The 20,786-nt window shown below is 47.3% G+C and overlaps 1 protein-coding gene across 3 annotated transcripts in view; it reads left to right on the forward strand.

Annotated features, from left to right (window-relative positions):
- Window positions 1-20,786, forward strand: part of ARHGEF9 (Cdc42 guanine nucleotide exchange factor 9) — a gene marked incomplete at its 5' end in the record, with an annotated part of 119,257 nt that overhangs the window by 41,841 nt on the left and 56,630 nt on the right. For 2 of the 3 annotated variants that reach the window (XM_084269024.1, XM_084269025.1), the window contains one exon: window positions 20,544-20,723. The exons of the other annotated variant lie outside the window; for it this stretch is intronic. In XM_084269024.1, the coding sequence (XP_084125150.1) occupies window positions 20,544-20,723 (180 nt within the window). The remainder of the gene's footprint in view (window positions 1-20,543; window positions 20,724-20,786) is intronic. 3 annotated transcript variants of the gene reach the window in all.

The raw sequence follows: 20,786 nt of genomic DNA on the forward strand, positions 1-20,786 counted from the left end.
AGAGGTTGGCACAGCCAAATTTGTTTCTCTTCCAGTTCGGAGAGGGAGGGGGGGGTTTGCCTTGGGCTGACACACCGAGGTGACCTGCTGCTAAGTGCCTGGTCTTGCATTCTTCAGGAGCTGGCTCAGCAAGGGGTGGACAAACCCCTGCTTTTATTTCAGGTTTTGTTTGCTGAGGGAAGCTGTGATTTTGTTCTGCTTCTGAAATACCTTCATTAGTCTGGTGCTGAGATGCGGGTCTAATTTTACCCAGATAGTGAAAACTGGTTATTTAAAGAGGTGGTTTAAGCCTTGAATTTTTCTGCTTCTTATATTAGCAGGGGAGAATATGGAATATTACCAGGGTAACTAAATAACCAGGCAGCAGATTTGAGGTTACTAGCAGCACACAACAGCAGAGAGCAGTATGTGGCTCACAGGGAGAGAGCAGTGCCTGCTGCAGCCTTCCGTTGTGCATGCAGGGAGAAGACTGAGCTGTATCAGGGTGATCAAAGACTGGTGGTGAGCTGTCAGTGTGATACGGCCATAAAAAAGCAAGGTATGATCCAAGGATGTATTAGAAGATGAATTTCCAGTAGAGATTAATGCTGCTGTACCAGACAGTGGTGCAACCTCACTTGGACTGGAGTAGACTGTTCGATTGCCAAAATTCAACAGAAATTAATTCAAACTGGATGAGGGACAAGGACAGTCAGGGAATGGAGGATCTGTCTGTGAAGGGGAAGATGCAGAGTGCCTTGTCCAGCCTGGCAAAGCAGCAGGCATGTAGCTGGTCTCTGCAAATACTCTGAGGACAAAGACCTGCTGGGCAGAAGACCTGCTTAAAATGAAGGTTGAAAGATTGTGCAGGTTTTGGGTCATCACAGCAAAATACAGGCTCTTAGTTAAAAGGGAGTTTCAGATTATCAGGTTGGAGTGTGATGGTGGAACTGCCTCCCTTAGGGTGTCACAGGGGTAAAACCCCAGAAGGATGGAGGCTCGAGAGCACAGATCCTTCCAGGTATAGTCCTGGCAGCTGGAGGGGTGTTTGGGACCCCTCCAGTGCAGCCTTGCCACCCCACAGCTCACAGAGTGGGCATTAGCTGGCTGTGGCTTATTGATAATCATTGAAAATGAGTTCCTGGGTCTCATCACATCCATTATTTTTTTTTTTTCCATACACACTCAGCTTCACCCTTTCTGCTTCACTTTGGTTCCTACCAGTGTCCTGAAACTGTGTTTGCTAAAACAGGGGGAAACGGGAGCCTGCCCTCCAACTCATACACAGAATAAGCAGTCCCAGTGTCTGGGTCTACAGAAGTTCTTCCATCTTTTATTGAGCAGAGAGACATCAAAGCCTCCATCAGAGGAGCAAACCTGGCTCCAGCACGTATCCCCAGCACCGGTCCTGTTATTGCACTTGTTGCAGGGCTCTAGTCCATGTTTTACCAACATGGTAAATGATGTGGTGTTAGCTCCTTTTGCTGGGTTTCCATGGCAACCCTTTTGCTAATTAACACACCGTAGTGAGGGAAAAAAGTCTGTCCTTAATGATGAATTAATTTGACAAGACTGTTCTGGTAGGAAGAGTCCTGGATAGACACTCTGAAGGTGTGCAGCGGGGATGTGAGCACGCTTCCTGTGTGTAAGGAGAGTAACTGGGGTAAAGAACAAACATGGTGCTGTTCCTCTGACCCTGCAGCATTCAGATGGGAATCTTTGGCACCATTTGGAAAAGGTTGGCATTTCAGAGGGAAAAAAGTATCCTGAGAGCAGTACTCAAATGGTTATGCTTTTTTGTTCCTAGTTTTTGTAAGATATTTTAACCCATTTTTGGTGTGTAAAAGATTAAGTAAAAGCTGAGTGAATGAAGAATTTAAATGCATGAAAGAATCAGAAAATCCACATTTTAATTCTGCATTATTTTATGTTGGAAATCCCCCAGTTCCTTCTGGCTCCTCCCAACCCACTCTGCTCTTTCTTGCCTCAGTTCCCCCAGCAGCGCACGCAGGAATCCACAGTAGCTGTTCAGAGACCAGCCCAAATGAAAACCAGAGATTGAGCCTGTTGTTTTGAAATTTGAAAGAGAACCAGATGCAACCTCACAGCATGGCCCTGCCCACCGAAGCAGTAGCCTTGGAAGCACAGTAGCAAAAGGAAATCAAGAGTGAGAAAAACAGCAACTTTCTGATCTGTGCTGGAGATGAGTCACGAATGTAGATTCCCATCAGCGGCAGCAATTAAACTCCTTTGGCACTTGGTGCACAAGGCAATGGGTTAAGTCACGGCGTCCTGGCTGAATTCTTACTTGGATAATTGTACTCAGCCTTCCTGAATCCTCCCCTCCTGCAGTTTTAATTAGATAGAGCTCTGGCTCACCAACTTCTACGTTGCATGGACCACAACCTAATAGGGAATTTGGTGGAGAGTTGTCATCCTACTGGTGATCTTGCGACTACCTCCCATCCTGTTGTGACTGCAGTGATTACTTACATGGAAAAGTACTGCTAGGGAAATGAGGAGTGTGTTTTAGCTGCTGTTTAATGAGATTTCACTTTGGGAAGTGAGGGCACCATGGTGCTAGCTGGCTCTTTGCAGAACTGCCAGCAAGCGCCCTGTGAACCCACTGCACCCACAGCTAGAGCCAAGAAGCTGGCAGAGTCTTGAGTTTGCTGGATGGCACATCCCAGGGTCCGGTGGGACTAGGGGAGCAGGTAAAACTGCTCTGTGGCTGGGCTGGGGGAGAAAGCAGTGGAGAGGTGGAAGGTGCACTTGCAGCCCAGAAGGCCAACCCCATCCTGGGCTGTGTCACCAGAAGTGTGGCTAGCAGATTGAGAGAGGGGATTCTGCCCCTCTGTTCTGCTCTGGTGAGTCCTCATCTGTAGTACTGTTTCCAGCTCTGGAGCCCTCAGCGCAAGAAGTACATGGACCTGTTGGAGCATGTCCAGAGGAGGATCACAGATAGCAAAGGGCTGGAGCACCTCTCCTATGAAGCCAGGCTTAGAGAGTTGGGCTGGTTCAGCCTGGAGAAGAGAAGGCTCCAGGGGGAACCTACAGCAGCCTTCCAGTCCCTGAAAGGTGCCTGTAGGAAAGCTGGGAAGAACTGTTCCCATGGGCATGGAGTGATAGGATGAGGGGGGGATGGTTTTAAACTAGAAAAGGGGAGATTTAGATTGGGTATTAGGGAAAAATTCTTCAATATGAGGGTGGTGGATCACTGGCACAGGTTGCCCAGAGACATGGTAGAGGCCCCATCCCTGAAGGCATTCAAGGTCAGGCTTGATGAAGCTCTGAGCAACCTGATCTAGTGAAGATGTCCCTGCTCACTCCAGGGGGGTTGGATTATTCTCAAGGAGCTCTTCTTCCAGTCTGTATATATGTCTGGGATTCTTACGGTCCAAGTGCAAGACCATACACTCTGTTGTGTTGAACCTCATTAGGCTCACCCAGGCCCACCTTCCAAGCCTGTTCCTTTGTTTTCAGCCCTTTGTTGGTGTTTTCATTTCAGATAGTTAAGATGGAGCCTCTCTCCATTTCAGACTCCTAGCTCTCCCCATTATACATAAATAATACCTCTCCTGGAGCTATTGAAACTGTTTCAGCACAGTCTCTGAAATGGTAGTTTAGCCCAGCTTTTAACAGGTTTAATCTCTTTCTGGGTATTAATCCTTCCAGAAACCCTGATAAAATTTGTTGCTTTTCTCTGGATGCCTCCCACGCTGTCAGTCTCTGTCTGAAATGAGTTGCTTCGTGCAGAACAAGCCATGGGAGGAGGGACTGTTACAGCTTCTTGCCGCTCTTGCTCTCATTTTGGTGTACTTCAAACTCCTCTCTTGTTTCCTGCCACCGTTGCTCCTGTGCTTCCTTGCCTGGGGAGCATCTCTCCCACTGAATCTGGGTTTGGACTGAGTTTGTCTCATATTTATTAGCTTGCAATGAAGCTGTAAAGGTATCAAAGCTGGCAATGAATTTTGAGTCCTGGTTCTAGTTTCTTGCTCTTGTTTTATCTTGCTTTGTGCTACCTTGAAGGATCCCTAAGCCTCCGTGACAGCAAACTCAATCTGTGATCCAGGTCAGCAAAGGCTGTGAGTGAACTGGAGGGGAAACGATCTTTCTTCCCCCATGGTGCCACTGCAGGAATGACATGCTCTCCTCTGAGGCAGCAGCAGGCTTTGGGCAGCCTCTTCCATTGGGTGTTTGCTCTGAAAAAAGCAGGACTGGAGCTGTGAAACCATCCAGCACTCAGGAGAAGGGTTTGGTTTCCTCATCACTTGACTGCTGTGCCACTTGCCCAGTTGCACGTTGACCCCGTTGGCCATGCATGTTGCCACCCTGGTCAGATTTCTCACCTGCATCAGTTCTTTCCTGTATTTCTTCCCTCTGGATTTGCTCCCTGGCTGTCCCAGCCGGAGGGATTTGACTGAAGGCAGCTGCCACCTTGAACACCACTGGCTGCAGCAAGTAACATGCTAATCCATGGCAGTTGATGGGTTATGTGCCAGTGCTGTAGGAGGGAAAAGCCAGGAGGTGTGAGGAGCACGGCAGCATTGGCGAGCTCAGAGAGACCCATTGCCTTACGTCTTCCCTGTTTCTTTTTCTCTGGGTGGACCATAAAGCAAAACCAAATCAGGCAATCAGACATCCTATCCATTTTCATAGGGCTTGTTTGAATGAGGATTTACTTAAACTAAAAGCTCCTTAGAGCCACTTAATTCTTCTAGGTGGAGTACAGATGTAAGCCAGTAGTAAAAATTCCTTGCCAGATGTCTTCAGGAGAGTACTCACCAAGTACTTTCCCAAAGAGAACGTCTTTGATGCTTTCAACAAATGGTATCAGTTCTTAATGATGCTAGATTAGATTGTGCAGGCAGGGATTGCCACAGCATTTTTTTTAAAGCCTTGGGAATATTTGGAAGATGCTCCAGTGATGGAAGGAGAAATGAAATGGGCTGCAGGGCAGTGAAGGGTATGTGCTCTTGTTTTCAGCAATTAGTCAAAATAGCTCTAGCTGAAGTTTTTTATTTCTGAGATCTGAGTGTATTTTGCTATCAGTTAATGCTCTCTCAAGTGGCATTGCCCATACCCTGTGAATTCCCTGGGTGCATCCTGGAGCCCTTGTAGCCATCACCTGTGCGTTTACATTATGCTTCTGTTTCCTCACTGTCTTTCTAGGATCAGTGTCATTGCTGTTGGCAGAGATTTAGACAACTCACCTTTCCTGTTGTCCCCCATCACAGTTACCACTTTGCCATGCTTGCCTGATCCATGATGCAGTTGGTGCCAGCTGCCTAGCATGCAGTATGTCAGGGGGAAGTCTTCACACTTCTGTTTCTTTAGCTGAAGAACCCCAAAAATCACTGTGAGAAGGGTTGGGGATTTTGTGAGCCTCCCACCTTCATTGTACAGTCTCTTTTCTGAAAATTTCTATTCTAAAAGTAACAATCCTTCAAGCATTCCGAGTCAGGAAAACCTATTTCTGAAATCAATAATGATTATATGCTGGATATAATTGAGTGTGGATTGATACCAGGCAAGTACTAGTGGTACAGCTGAAGCTGAGCCTCAGCAGATCCTTGGGGGAGAATTCATCTGGGCTAATGGACTCCAACAAACCTAATCACAACAGCTTCATTTGGGCAAGTTTCTGTCCGAATCCAAGGTGGGCTGTCATCATGCACCATAGGATCTGCCTGTACCACTGTGTAGTGACCTCCTTGCACTGTCATTCACATCTTATGCTACTTCTGGTGTAAAAATTTTCCTCTAAAAATTGAAATCAGCTGAGACCTCAGACACTAGGGTTACATATTCCTTGAAGCAAGACCCCAGTGTATTTAATGAACACAGGCTTGCAGATGTTCCCATTGATTCTGGTGTCTCTATTCCCTGGAGTAAGGACAGAGCCTTCCAGGACAAATGAGGCTGGCTGTGCTCAACACAGAGTTACACAGAGTAGTATTACAGGGAGATAAGAGAAGTTTGATTGCTCTGAAGATCTGCACTGAGAAGTCGTTTGCTTTTCTTCAGAGTATGAGCCTAAGTGTCCGTGATCCTCCTGTGCTCTTGAATACCATTTCTTCACTCTAAAGCCAGAGCAGGACTTGTGTTTACCATGTTCCTCCAAGTACTAACCAAGTACTCAGCGTGTGGGTTATCCCAAGCACGCAGGAGATGGAGTCTGCCCCAAACTGGAGCTCTGTGCGGGGAACCGGGGAGGACCAGCACAAGCAGTGCCCTGTTACTTTGAGACAAAGCAAGCAGGGCTTGCTCCAGTCCTCTGTAGGTCAAATGAAATGGGACTGGCCAGGGGAAGGAACGATCTTCCCTACCAGCAAAGGCCACACAGCCAGGATTAGCTTCACATGAGCTGTGCTGCTGCCAGTTCTTCTGGGGTGAAGCACGTCCCAGCACGAGTTGGATGTTTTCCACCCAGAGGCTGGTAAGATTTTATATACACTCCATTTGCCTTTCCCCTCTGATTTGAGAACTGCCTTTTTATTTACTTATTTATTTAGTTTGAGCATAGGTGCTTTAAAAGCAATGTTTTGGTTCACCTTTAGAGTTGCCATTTGGCTTCTGTGTCGCAACACGTCCTGATTAATGATTAATTGCAAAGGACATGTTCTGACTCCAGCCCGTGTCCTGGGGTGCTTGTCGCAGCAATGATGTGCTAGGTTATTACTCACTCCCCTTAACCTGACAGCTGTACTTCTTTCTTGGGCTGGTTAATGCCCTTGACCAGGTATGCCTGCATTTGTGTGGATGTCTCTGGTTGTAGGGTGTTGGGGACATACAGGTTTTCCTTTCACTTGTGTGACCTTCATTTTACCCAAGTGAGGAAAAGGAACTGTTTGGTGGGCAGATGGAGCATTCTTTCTTGAGGTAGGTGAATAATGCAGAAAATTATTCATTCAGAACCCCTTCAGCCAACTCGGATGTTTGCCTTAAGATAGTGTTGCAAATCCTAGAGCAAATACCTGCTCACATGGATGTTCAATCCAACTATCTTGAAGATTGTGTGTGAATGTGATAGTCACCCAATCCAGGAACAGAAGAGTGATGGGTGACTTAATTGATCCGTTAAGGAAATGGGGATGAATCACTATTTCGAGCAGTAATTACAGAACAGATAGTTTATAAGCATTGCATAGTCAATTAGAGTAAAAATTAGAGTAAAAAAAGCTTGTCAAATCATAGCAGGTAAAAAATAATAACATGGAAACCAATCTGTTTATGGACAATTCACTGATGAGGAAAGGCTGCAAAAATGGGCAGACATCGCAGCAAATAGTTTACTGGGCTCTTGTTGTTCCTTAATGAATAGAATCCATTAGCCAGGGAAAAACGTCACAATATCTTGGAAGACAACTCCTATTTGATGCCTCTTTCCATGCATTTGGACCCATTTTAACGTGAAGGCACTAATTATGCTGGGGAGATAATTTTGTTACGGCAGAAATGAGTCGGAGTTTGCAGCTCTCTCAGCTCTGAAGTGCTGGAATAGCTATATGGGGAGAGGTGCCTTTTAATTCCATTGCATTTCTCCTTAATATTTGTGTCCCTTCACACACAGCTTCACAGGACAGTTCTGTTCTCTGGGGTGCAGGGCCCTGGCAGCCTCAAAACTGCTCTTTATGTCAGAAGGAGTTTGCCATCGACCAGTTTGAAGAACCATGTCCATGGCCTAATTCCTACACAGATGGTAACTGGCTCACAAATTCCCATCCTTCATGACATGCTTTCTGATGCACAGGGAACTGTGAGTCATATAGCTCTAGCTATGGTCTTTTTGGATGGAAATTATACTTTTAAATATATGCTGTGATTACATACGGCAGTGATGGGCTCATTTGAAGGAGCTGGAATGTAAGCCATTAAGTTGAGTGGCTGCCATTATGTACTGCGTTTGCCAACAGATAATAGACAATGATATTTCATCTGTGACAACTTTGCCCTCTAGACTTTGAATAGAATTATCTTGGTACGTAACTGTTTCCTTCAGCACCATCCAGGTGATAATTACCAGTACTAGACAGCAAATGTGGCCTTTTATGGATAGGATAGGTGGGACGGAGAGGGATGTGTCTTGTGCAGCGTGACCTGGAGAGAGGGGAAGGGGCTGGTTATACAACAATGGGAACATGGGTTTGGCACAGTGGAGCCAGATGTGCAGCGCGCCCTGCTCCTGCTTTGGCAGCAGTACTTTGCACAACTAAAATAAGAAACAATGTGGTGATGGCTCAACTCACTCCAGACAGGTGCTTGGTGTTACCTGCTCCAGGGCTGTTGTAGCTTCTGCCAAGCCTTCAGCTTGCACAGTGTGGGGGGCGTTGGGCTGGCGCAGCTGTATGGCAGCTGCAGGGATGGGAGGTGGGTGGTGAGGGTGCACAGGAGCATGCTGATGTTCGCAGCTCCTCTCGCTGTGTTGTGGAGATAGCTGTGGTCCTCCTGAGAGCTCAGGAGGCTGTGGTGATAGCTCTTGCTGTAGAACAGGCTTGGTGACTTGGAAAACGACCTGGTATTAGGAGCGTTCCAGTCTGTTTCAATTAGAAGCTCCCTGATGAGGGGGAGTGAAGGGACAGGTGCCAGTTTCCTCTCTTTGGGGACCAGGGATAGAACCTGAGGGAACGGCATGAAGCTGTGGCAGGGGAGGTTTAGGTTGCATGTTAGGAAGAGGGCCTGTACTGGGGGAGGGGTTGGGCACTGGCACCAGCTCCCCAGGGAAGGGGTCACAGCCCTGAGCTGGGTTGAGGGCAAGAAAAATCTGGATGATGCCCTCAGTGCAGAGCTCTGACCTGGCTGGGCCTGTGTGGAGCCAGGAGTTGGACTCCATGGTCCTTATGGGTCCAAGACTCTGGGATTCTGTAATTGTATGATGTGTAGCAACAAGCTGGAGTCCAGCTGAGGGAGAGGGTGGTGACAGGTGTCTGGTTTGAATTACTCCACTGAAGAGGTTGTTTTGGCTGTGGCAATTTTCCATGAAATCTGAGAAGGCATCAGACAGTGACTTTCCTTCATTCCTAACCTGAACTGAGAAAAGCAGCTTAGAGGTGGAAGGCTGCATATCCCCTTCCTGATCTGGCCAATCCATGTAATAGGCTTACAGGGTCCAATGACAATCAGCAAGAGAGTTATGTGTGTTTAACGAGCATCAATTTATTATTACCTTACTGATGAGAAGGCCTTTTACATCCAGAATTGTCTGTTGAGCTTTCGGTAGGCAAAAACTGTGGTAATGCAAAGTCAGCAAGATGGGAATAAGAATATCGGGCCAGAGACCTGGTATCTCTGCTGAAACCAAGGGAGCAGAGGCAGGCAGTTGCTGTGCCACCCACCCTGCAGTGACACTCTCCCTTTCATCGCCCCATGCCACTTCCCCAGCAGCAGCAGTTGCAGCAGGGCTGGTGTGAAGGATGTTCTGTGCTTTCAAAGCCTGGAAGTGCTGCTGCATGTGTAGCGGGAGGTTCCTGGCCTGTGAGGGTGAGGCCTAGCCAGGGCGCTGTGCGACACCAGGCCGCGAGCGCAGGCCTCGGAGAGTGGGACAGCACTGCAGGCTTTGGCAATACAGGTGTCTCGAAGGGAGAGAAGCTGCTTTATGTTTGGTGATGTTTGATGTCCTCCCTGTTTGTCCTCTGGGGAGTTGACGTGGATGAAAGGTGAGATGTAAATGCAAGATGGGGTTGCTGTAACGACTCGAGCTCTGTCCTGCTGCGTGTTGTGATGGATTGCACGCGTGGGGTGGTGGCTAACAGAGGCTGCTCACCCGGGTGTTTCCCTTGAGCTCAGGATGCCTCTCGCTGCTTTTGGGTCCAGGTACCGTTGTACTGAAAGATGTGAGGAAGACTTTGATCTTTGCTGGAATGTTCTCTTGGAGATGTTAATTAAGAGGCCAGAGGCTTTTTCTGGACACTTTTTTTCTGGGTGCGCATCCTGTTTTTTTCCCCTGCTGCCTGAGACAGAAGGGATGGGATTGCCTCAGGATGGCTCTCCATTTGCACGGGAGCAGCTGGACAGGCTCTGCTATCCACTGGTCTGGTGGGGAGTCAGCCGGCAGAGTGGGGGCTGTTGCTGCCCCTGCAAAATCACCCAAAGCCAGCAGTGGTCTCTGGGTGTCGCATGGTGTTTGTCCAGCCATTGCTCACTTTGTGTTTGCATTTAATTAAGCTTGTCTCTAAGCTCAGGACTGCAAAACGGTTTGTAGATGGCATTCCCCTCTTCGTGCTCATCTGCTACCAAGCCACTCCTTGGCTGTGTGAGACAGGAGCACACAAAGAAATCAGAACAGCAAATAAGGAGCCAGAGCAGTGAGCGTAATCAATGTGATACATTCATCTGGACTTTAATCCAGCCTGGGCACTGATCTGCACTGATAGCAGCCACTACTTTTTAAGTTCCAAGCTCTCATCACTTACTAAAAGTCTCTGTTTTAATGTTATCCTTTTGGCATCATACCTACAATACCACTAGATGGGAATTACGCATTAAGTCTACTACTGCAGGTGTGTTTTCATGTTACGGTCTAGCGTGACATAAGCCAGGCATCTGCTTAATTTTTAAAAGGTATTTAAAAAACATTGCAGTGATTAATGTTGTACAGGAGCTCTTGCTGCTTGTTCCTTGTATTTGCCCATCCAGGAATAATGTTTCTGGTCTGTATTAGCATCCTTATATTTGAATTAATTTCCTTTCGTGATTTTTAGACCCTGGCCAACTGTGTCAGCTTTTATAGGACAAAGTATCTACTTACACTTTCATTAGTTCTGGTCCTGTCACTTTATTCATTTCACATTGAATGCCTGATTCTAGATAAGTGGACTCGCTACAGTTGGAGGTCCTGATGTACGTGCCTGTGCGTGTGTGGCTGTGGCTGTGTGCTGTTGCCCCTGCCAGCAGAGCTGGGATGGTTTAGCTGTGTGGCACCAGCTTTGTAGTGGCCGATGGCACTTCTGCAGCTTCAGGGGTGCAGCCCCCACATCTGGGAGGAGCGAATCTGTGTGCTGTTGCCCTTGTGAGTAGATGCGTTGTGTTGAATAATGCAATCCACTGGGAGTAATTTGTGTAATTTACTCCTTAATTCCTTTTTGCTTTGGAAACTCCCATGCCTCAGAGTAACAGGTGATGTATGTATTTAAAATAAAGAATCTCTAAACCATCAAGTGCTCTTGCCTTCCTCAGAGCGATCACAATTTTATCTTCCCTCCCTGCAAGAGCTAGGCAGTTGCTCAGAGAAACTCGGTTTGCATTGAGTTAGCCAGGCTGCTCCGTGGGAGAGAGGTCTTTTGCTTTCCAGCTTCAGTAAGGACAGGCTTTTTGGGGAAAATGAGCCAAAATTTGCCATTCCTGACATTTCCAGTCTAGCGTTGGTTATCCATGGGTGTGTTTCCAGGTTACTGGTTAGCTGCACCATGGGCACAGGGATGCTCAGGATGACCTCTGTGCTGCTGAGCGCTCTGTGCCATACCTCAGTGCTCCGCAACAGCCTCTTGCCCCTCGCTGTACATTCCTACAGCCTAATTTATATATATTTTGTAATATCCATGTGGCTTATCTGTGTTATCCTGCACCTTGGGTAATTGAGAGATAACCGTATCAGTCTTTTCCCGAGTCCTGCAGTGGTCTGGACACAATGCTTCGATGTAATCTGGCACGGTGTTTGCTGCCGCAGCGAGCAGCGGGGCCGGGCTGCTGCTTTATTAACGCTGGAAACATTGCTTGGTAATCCTGACTGCTCCCCCCTCATTACTGCACGTTGCAGCCTCAGCCCAGTAAGATTAAACTGGGCATAAATCAAAGCACAGCTTTGGCCCTCCGATCACAGGAAAGATTTCCAGTACAACTCCACAGCCTTGAGGCAGTTACGGCCTTTGTTTAGGAACGTGCAGAGTCCCTTCTGGGGTCAGAAGATTGGGATTTGCCCAGGTGGTTTAGGTTCAGACCTTGAAGTGTATTTAGACATTTGTTTCCCGTGTGCTGAAATGAGGGATTCATGCTGACAGCCTGTGTTGCCCGGAGTCAGCAAGGCGCTGGGAGCTGCTCTGCCTGGGTTTGACAAAAGGTGCTGTTTTCCCCGGAGCACTTTAAACTTGGAGTCCCAGAACTGATCTCATAATTTATCTGAGTTAAAAGATTATGGTTAGTGGTTATTTGTAATTACTGTACATGAAAGATATGTCATCAGGCAAGGGGAGGCTTAATGCGCGCGGTACGCAAAAGGGATTGGAAAGCAATTACGGTGACATATGCACCATCAAAGCAGAGGGCTCGCCGGTGCTCCAGAGCCAATTAAAAACCGCATGGGCAGTGCTTTATTGGGGTAACTCTGTCTTGTTACTACTCCTTTTCCTCGCCTTGGTTTTATAGGCACTCTCAGTTCTCCAGTTACTCTACGCAGCTCTGGGCTGCAGCTGTCATTGTTAAGAGCAATGACATGGACAATAACTGTAATAAGGTGGAGAATAAGATTAATACCATGCCCTGGAGTCCACTACCCTACCCTGAACGGGGCCAGGTGATTTCACGTGTGCTGGGTGATAGCTTTTCAAGAAAATTTAAGTCAAGAAAAATATAATAACCCTGCCCTAATGAACCTTTAAGTCTGTACTGATTCTCCACCGTTGGATGTATATATCTATATCTATATAAAAAGCTTCCAGCCAAGTGTGACAGCCTTTCCAGAGTGTGGGACTATCAGAGCCTCCAATCAGCCTCTTTCAGCTGAAATCCAGCCATTAGTCAAATTCATCAAAGGGCTTGAAAGCAGAAAGGGAAATTCTCTGCCTCGTGCTTAACCTTTGTGTGATTGTACCTCTTCAGAGAATAAGCAAATCAAGTGGAAATGCCCTCCCATTTGTTTTGTGAATGAGCCGTGTGGCGAATTCACTATGATTTGGCATTATTCAGTTTGTATAATTTCTGACAAGAGGTTTAAAAATAAATACACAATCAGAGGGGCTATTGGAGATTATACAACAGCAGAAGTGCAACACGATGGGGTGGGGTGACGTGTTCTTGTACACTCCTCCTTGTCTCCTTCATCTCCTCTGATCGAACCCCGTCCTAGTTGTGAAAGCCAGCAAGGTGTTGGACTGAGACCTGGGCTGCAGCTTCTGTTGTGTGTGCAGCTCAGGTGAGCACCCCATCGAACTGTGTGGACTGTATAGGTGGTTTTTCAGGGGGGAGACTCAGGAGTGGGTTGTGGCAGGGCGATGGACGGATGCCCTCCTTGGGAAATCTGCAAGGTGATGGCATTGCTGTTGCAATAAATGGCCCCATGATTAACAGCGATATCAATCTGTGCTGTAAGCGTTACTGCTCGTGAGGGAGTAATGCAATTAAAACACAAGAGGGTGAAGCAGCGTGAGGTGCCTTTCTGCTGGGAACACGGGAAGCAAAGCGGGGTTCTCATTTGACTGGAGGTTTGCAGATCATTTGTGTCTCCTGTTCTGCTGGGGTTACTTTGAGCATTGATTTCTTTGCTCTGAATGCCAGCTCGCTGTATATTCTTGTTTGAAGATGTTTTGGCTGCTGCTGTTATGGAAGGGCCTGTTGAATACAATGGGAAACGCTATTGTTATTTTACAGTGCTTTTATGTTGTCTGAATGAAGGGCATGTCTGTACAAAACAATTTGAACAAATGGCGTAGTCTCACCACGTTTCTCCATCTCCCCTTCACAGCTTGCTCCCCGTTCCTGCCACCCCCTTCTCTGGAGGAGTGGAAGGTTTATGTAACGTTGATTTGAAAGGAAATACCCAGAGCTTTTTTAATTTTATTTTTTATTCTTACTATTATAACTCTCTGGATACATTAGGTGAAGATACTAATGGAGAAATATATCCTTGCCTTAGGGTTTTTCAGGGTTACTCAGAAGCCATGACCCTAGAAACTTTGTGGGTCCTAAGACTGTTGGAAGGAGATAGGAACACAGGAGGTCCCATGTGAACATAAGGAAAGACTTTTTCACTGTGAGGGTGGCAGAGCCCTGGGACAGGCTGCCCAGAGAGGTTGGGAGTCTCCTCTGGAGACATTAAAACTCACCTGGACATGTTCTTGTATGGCCTAACCTAGATGATCCTGCTCTGGCAGGGGGTTGGACTAGATGATCTTTTGAGGTCCCTTCCAACCCCCAACATTCTGTGATTCTGTGAGGTGGTGATCTACGGTCGGTTTCTTGGGGATTTTCTGAGCAGATGGCTCTTGTGGGTTTCTTTGGGGTTTTTTGAGAAGATGTCTCTTCATTAAGTGAATTTTGGAGTAGTGAGAAACTCTGTGCTTGGAAACTCAGTGCAGAATTTTGTGAGCTAATGTTGATCCTCACTGGAAGAGGCACAGATAGGTAATAGTGATACGTGTGGCCCAGCTTCAAAATGAATCTTCTCCCCTGAAAAAAATTTTCCTATTTTGTGCCAACTTCAGTCTCCAGGGACCAGTAAGCCCCTGATTTCTTTTTCAAGTTGGCCCATAAGAAGCCAGTAAGTGTTGATTAGTTGGGAATAGTCAGCAAAATTTTGCAATAGTGGCTGATTTCCCTAAAACCTGTTTTGTACTCAGCTGCCTCACTGTTGCTGAGGAGGAGCAGATATTGGCCTCCAACTGTGTGTTGTGGCTTTGGAAGGGAGCAAAGTCAGGGAAATTGCACCAGATGGAGCAGGGGCAAGAGGCTCACCCATTCCCCAAACGCTTCTACCAAGCTGCCCCATATTGTAGATGTGGAGCCAAGTCCCTTTGCACTGGCACAGCCAGTTCATGGCTGGTAGATTTAAACCCCGCAGTAGCCTGGAAGGAGTTGTAAATCTTGGTTTAAACATCACTTTCTGACATGTACTTTAGAAAAACGTCCTAAGTGGTGATCCTGGCTTTTTTGATCCAGGATGTACTGTAGGTACCAACTGTGAGATAGGGAGTGACAAGTGTGTGGGACCAACTGCTGCAGGAGGCTTTTTCATGGCATTGCCCTTCCCCTCCTCTCTGCTCCTATGGGTTTGCTCCAGACTTGCTCTAGTAATGGCATTAGCAGAGTGATTCCATCCTCTCATGTAACAGGGTGGTGGTCTGTTATTCCTTCTATTTTTGCTTCCCTGCTTGCCTGGGCAAGGGGAGTTCTTTTGTCTTGACAGCAGTGCCACAAAGAAGAAAAATTTCCAAATTCCAGAGTTGAACTACTACTGCTGAGCTCCTCTCTTACATCCCCTCAAAGCTGCCCTGTGGCATCAGTGCAATCCCTCCTCTTTGGCTGAGGGATGGAGGAGACAGTTGGGATCATTTTCCAGGTGGGTGTTTCTGAGCTTTGCCCACACTGGTGAGGACAAGCACAGCTTGGGGAGCTCAGCAGAGGTTTTGCAGTGAAGTACCATGCCATGTTTGCTGTGGTACAGCCTTCAGCATCCCTGTCACAGCGTGCTGCGGTATGCTGGCGGCTGTGACTTGCAGACTCCTCTGATCCCCTTTTTTAATGTTTGTTGGTGGTGTCATTTTACTTTGGCAGCACCTCCAGTGTAATTCAGTATTTCCAGTGGCCACGTTCCATCCTGGAAATAACACTAGGCTAGCAGAGAAAAATCCACATGGACCTTAAGTAGGAAGGATTTAATTCCTTCCTACTGCCTTGACTTGCTGCTGTGAACGTCTTCACCTGTTGTACAGGAGGGTTAGGAGTCTCTTAAATAAGTGTGTTTAAAGTGTGGGTTGGTGAGTGAATTACTGGAGGTTTATGGAGCATTTTGGAAGCCTGTAATGAAAATCCCTGGAAAGGCTGATGTGGTCCAGGTGATGCAGTGGTAATACCCCATGCTCTTGTTCTTCACGTGTGTTCCAGAAACATGTCAGCTGTGCATGTCATTGGAGAGAGCAGTGTCTTTATTCCCTTTTTCTTTCCTTCAGTAAGTAAATTCAGTTGTTGTGCTGGGATGTAGAAGTGGCCTCTCATATGTCTAGGCCTGGTACTTTGGCCATGACAAGGTGTTGGCTAGGAGGTGACAAAGGACCAGTGGTTAATCATATCTTTGGTGCAGCAAGAAAGGTTTTTCTTCATGCCAGGCAGAAAGTGGTGGTCAGTGTTTTGAAGTATCTCATAAGACAGTGAAAATTACTCCCATGTGTGTTGTTAAGGGATGCTCTTGGGCATTTCTCCTGCACTGATGTTACATGGTAAAAGCATCAAGGAACTTTTCAGGCTCTTCAGTTTGAACAACCAACTAAGAAGAGCAATTGTTTTTAGTGGGAACTAGGACTTCCACCTTGACGATACGCAGCATGCAGGGTATGTCAAAACCCATTGTACCTACTGCATTTCTGCTTGCTGCCTCCCCCTCCTCATGAGTGGGACACGTTTCCCAAACATTGAGGTCCTCCTTGTAAATCTACATGGCTGAGATACTGTGAGTTCTTCCAGTGGGCATGGAGGATGTAGTTTTATTTACAACAGTTTTGGTATACTGACAAACCGCTGCGCTGGGGAGAGCGTGATTTAGAATTTGGCTGTTCCTGGGTGATCATTATTGTGAAATCCAGTTCTTTGTTACCCTTTTCTAGCCACGACCAAGTGGTAGATGGGATGAACGTAAGATGTTGGAAATATAAACTTCTGCATCACCCAATTAAGCACAGAGAAATAGTAATTTCTAGGGCATGATTCACCTCACTCGAAGGTAGACAACCGAAATAGCTGAGATGAATCACACTCCAGATGTGTCTCTTTCTCTTCACTGATTATAAAGGAGTCCAGATGACCGTCTGAGATGCTGTGTGGTAGACATCTAAAATTGTGAGAGATAAGTCCCCTTTCAAGGTCTTTAGCTGAGTATGCTTGACCGCAGTGCTAAGATGCAGTTTTGAAACCAAGAGATGTGAACTTTCTGGAGCGAAGAGCTCCTGTGTTGAATTTTCTCAGAAAATAATATTTTGTCTTGACCTTTCTCTAGTACATCATCTCTTGCTGCTGCAGATGTCAGGTTCTGTCTCTGTAACCCTGCCTTGAAAGAGTCAGACAGCTTCACAGATGCAGCAAGATTTCTTGCAAAATAAGTTAAACTGAGTCTTTTAATTTTAGGCTCTGACATTCTCTCAACGAAGCTGGCACGTGTGATGGCTGGAACTTGAGTTCTGCCACCCTGCTGCCATTCTTTTTCACAGGAGGAGGTGTATTGGTACTTAGGAGGGCCAAGGCTGGCTTACAGGCTTCTGAGCATGTGGGTCCCTTTTTGGGCTAGCAATAGGGGCCTGGAAAGGAGCAACTAAAGGGGCCGGCTGCCCTTCTAGCTACTGACAATGGACAGTGAAATCCAAGAACCTACAGCCTTTCTCCTTGAGTATCAAGAAACACCTTGTGAAGCCACCTTAGCTCCTGACATCTCCCAGCTCCCTGTGCTAACAGCAGAAAAGGGCCCATGACCCCCCTGTGGCTGTGGCCCTCTGCAGTTCCCAAGGAGCAGTGCTCCTCAGAGCTGGCGTTTCGTGCCTCCAGCTCGGAAATGCACTGTGGCAAAGTAGGCTAGGAGGCTCTAAAATACAATCCCTCTGAAGTTTGGGTTCAGTGACGTCTCTGTGACAGTTTCTGCCCGGAACTGCCTGTGTGTGAAGTGACAGCAAAGCCTATGTCAGCTGAAGCAGACAAAAAGCAGAAACGCGGCCTCTGCGTAATAGCTTCATTCCCAGTTCATCATCAGTGAAAAATGGACTGAAATACCCACTGGCATTAACAAAAGGAACGTGTGTCAGGCCAACCTGATTTATTTTGTGATGAGAAAACTGGTTTTCTAGACAAAGAGAATGTACCCTACCTTGTGTATTTAGATCAGCTAAATGCAGGATCGCAGGGAGCCACTGGTGGGAGTCAGCCATGGGAGAAGGGTGTGTGTGTGTTATGTATTGCTGTAAGATTTCTGTGCCACCGTGATAAATACTTCATGCTGTTTCACAAATCCCTGGTAGGGTCTCTTTGGGAATAGTATTTACAGATCTGGTCATCTGCGTTTAAGAAGGATGCAAGCAAATGTATCTGGATGCCTCCAAGGGCTGGTGAGATGCTCAGGGGAAGGAAGAGCTGTCTGCCAAGCCAAGGCTGAAAGAGCAGAGCTTGCTTAACCTGGGAAAGCCTGGGCTGGGTGAGGAGACACTGTTCAGTGTCCATAAATATGGCAAATGGGGAACACTAATGAAGGAGAAGAGCTCAGTCCTGGCAGAAGAACAGATGACTGTTAGCTGGTCATGAATATCATAAGAGGGTTTTTGTTGGCTGTAAAGTTTGCATTCCTTCCAGGCCTGTCTTGGGGCTGTTTGGGGTTTAAACTGGTTCATATCTGCGAAAGCATCTAGAAACCTTGATTTAGAGCTGTGCAGGGCATTGTAAGAAAGCACTTCAGTGTATCATGCCTGGGTTGAGCATTTTGTTGTTTCACTGGAAACAGAAACCTGTCTTTACAGCTGTTACGTATCTACCCTGCTTTGCTAAGCAAGCACTCAGAGCTGGGGGAACTGAGGGTCCTACACTGCCTGGCTTCAGCTGCCGCTGGTGTGGATGGGATCCTGTGGTGCCCAGCTCCTTGCAGCTCTGCATCAAAAGCCCAAACTTGAGATAAATCCACACTGATGCTACTAGATGCTCTCTGCAGTAAGCTCAGCACATCAGTGAGGCCCATCGCTTGACTCCTGGGTGAGAGCTCATTGTTAACCCCATGCCTTTGTTTTGTGTCTGCTCTCAAGTGATCTCATGAGGCTCGTGGGTAGAAATCCCCTATGTGATATAGGAGGACGCTGTGTTTCTTTTACAGCTGAGTTTGAATTGGAGAGGACGCTCTGTCACAGTGGAAGTAGGAAGAACATTGTTTTCCTTTACCTGCTGCAAGAACAAGAGGTCTGCTGACTAGCTGCATCTTGGTTTTGAGGATGAAAGGCACAAAGTGTCAAGTTAGGCTCTCTTAGGTCTTCCTGCTTTATGTACAACTGACTCGTAATCGATGAGCAGAAGTTTGACCACAAACCCAAGTAACTTGGTTTCTCAAAGGAAAGTCAGTTCAAGGAACACTGTAAACTGGGTCCTTTAATCTCTCGACTGAATTGCCTGGAGGGACTTGAATGCTCTTACATGTTTGTGCTGAGAACCCTGCAGCAGTGCTAGAAGGTTTTCTGCAAGTTCTTAGTGCACAGGTAGTTATTAGCAGGCGTTTCAGTAAGCCAAACTTTTATAAAAGAGTCGTTAAGAGCACTCTCCCCATTCCCAGGGGCTCAGCACTTACATAACCGCTGCGGCGGGTTATTGTCTTCATGCTTTGTATCGCTTGCCTAAATTGGAAGGAGATCTGTGGCTGTGAAAGCCTCGCCATGTGCAAGGGCTGGAATCGTTTGCAGCGCTGAGCTCTTTGTGAGCTGAAATGCTGATTTGGAGGCGAGCCCAAGTGCGTATTTCGTGCGTCTCAGACAGCAGAATTAATGAACGAGGTTCAGGATGGCTCTGACAAGCTAATAAGCATATGGGTAAAGTCTATATTTGCTAGGCCAGCCTTACTGTTCCGTGCAGATTTCCTGCAGTGGACAAAACATAAACACAATTTATTATTCCGTTAAGAAATACATGGCTGTAATTCCGAGGAGCAGCAGGTGTCCCAGGCATGGAAGGATGATTTATCTTTGGGATGCACAGGCATCAGTGTTTAGATGAGTCCTCATGTGAATGAGCATTAAGATTAGATGAGCATTAAGAAGGTGGGTGAGAGCCGGGTAGGTCCTTGCCATGGTGCTGGGCTAGCCCCAAGGCAACCGAGGGCCCCACATGGGGAGAGGATTGGTAGGTCCTGTGGGACACAGGTCTGGCCCACAGTTCCTAGTGGGCCAGTATCCACACCCTGAAGGCTGTCACGGCTGCCAACACTGGCAGGTTTCTGGTGGGCAGAGCCAAGGTTTGAGCACACCATGGAGCTGGGCTGGGCTCCAGGACAGGTCTGAAACCCATCAGTGGGGTGCAACCATGCCCCGCCTATCTGCTGTGTGGCTTGAAGATGTTGGAAGCAAAGGATGTCAGTACGTCACCAGCACTAAGCAAACACCAAAGCCTCAGTTCTAAACAAACATTCTTCCAAATGTGGTTGCAAACTTTGCTTGGATTTGCATGGAAACCGTCTGAGCGTGGAGCTTGGTCCTTTAACCAAGCAAACTTGCTCTGAAAGTTCCTTTGCAGGACACCATCGCTTCGTTTTGCCATCTTTGGAAACTCCCAGCTAGACAATGTGCTAACCAAACTGACCCCTAAAGCTGTGTACTGCAGTAGATGTGCATGCTCATAACTCCGGCGTGGCGGTGCTGGGGGGGCAGCGCTTTTCCCTCGCCTCAGACCGAGAGGTGCTGACCCCCCGCGCGGTGCTGGCTTGCCTGGCATGGTTGGGAGCAGGACAGCGGGCTGTGGGAATGCTCCTGGACTGGGGGACATCACGTGAGGGTGGAGTGGTTATGGATTGGAATGGAGGGGAATGATTTTGCTTTGGCTGAGCGCTTTTCTCTGTGCTGCTGCTGATGTGCATGTGCTTGCGCTGGGCGACCGAGCTTTTATTGACTCCTGGTTTTCTGTTTTCAAAGCTGATCAGTGGTGGTTCTATTGTAAGTGCTGAGGCAGTATGGGATCACGTCACCATGGCCAACCGGGAGTTGGCGTTTAAAGCAGGAGACGTTATCAAGGTCCTGGATGCTTCCAACAAGGACTGGTGGTGGGGTCAGATCGATGATGAAGAAGGATGGTTTCCCGCCAGCTTCGTGAGGGTGAGTGACTGACTTTCTTCTTTTTATCTCTACAATGAAGCACTGCCAGCCTTGCTCAAAGCA

This window comes from Gallinula chloropus (genome assembly GCF_964237585.1).
Source record: "Gallinula chloropus genome assembly, chromosome: 11".
NCBI lineage: Eukaryota > Metazoa > Chordata > Aves > Gruiformes > Rallidae > Gallinula > Gallinula chloropus.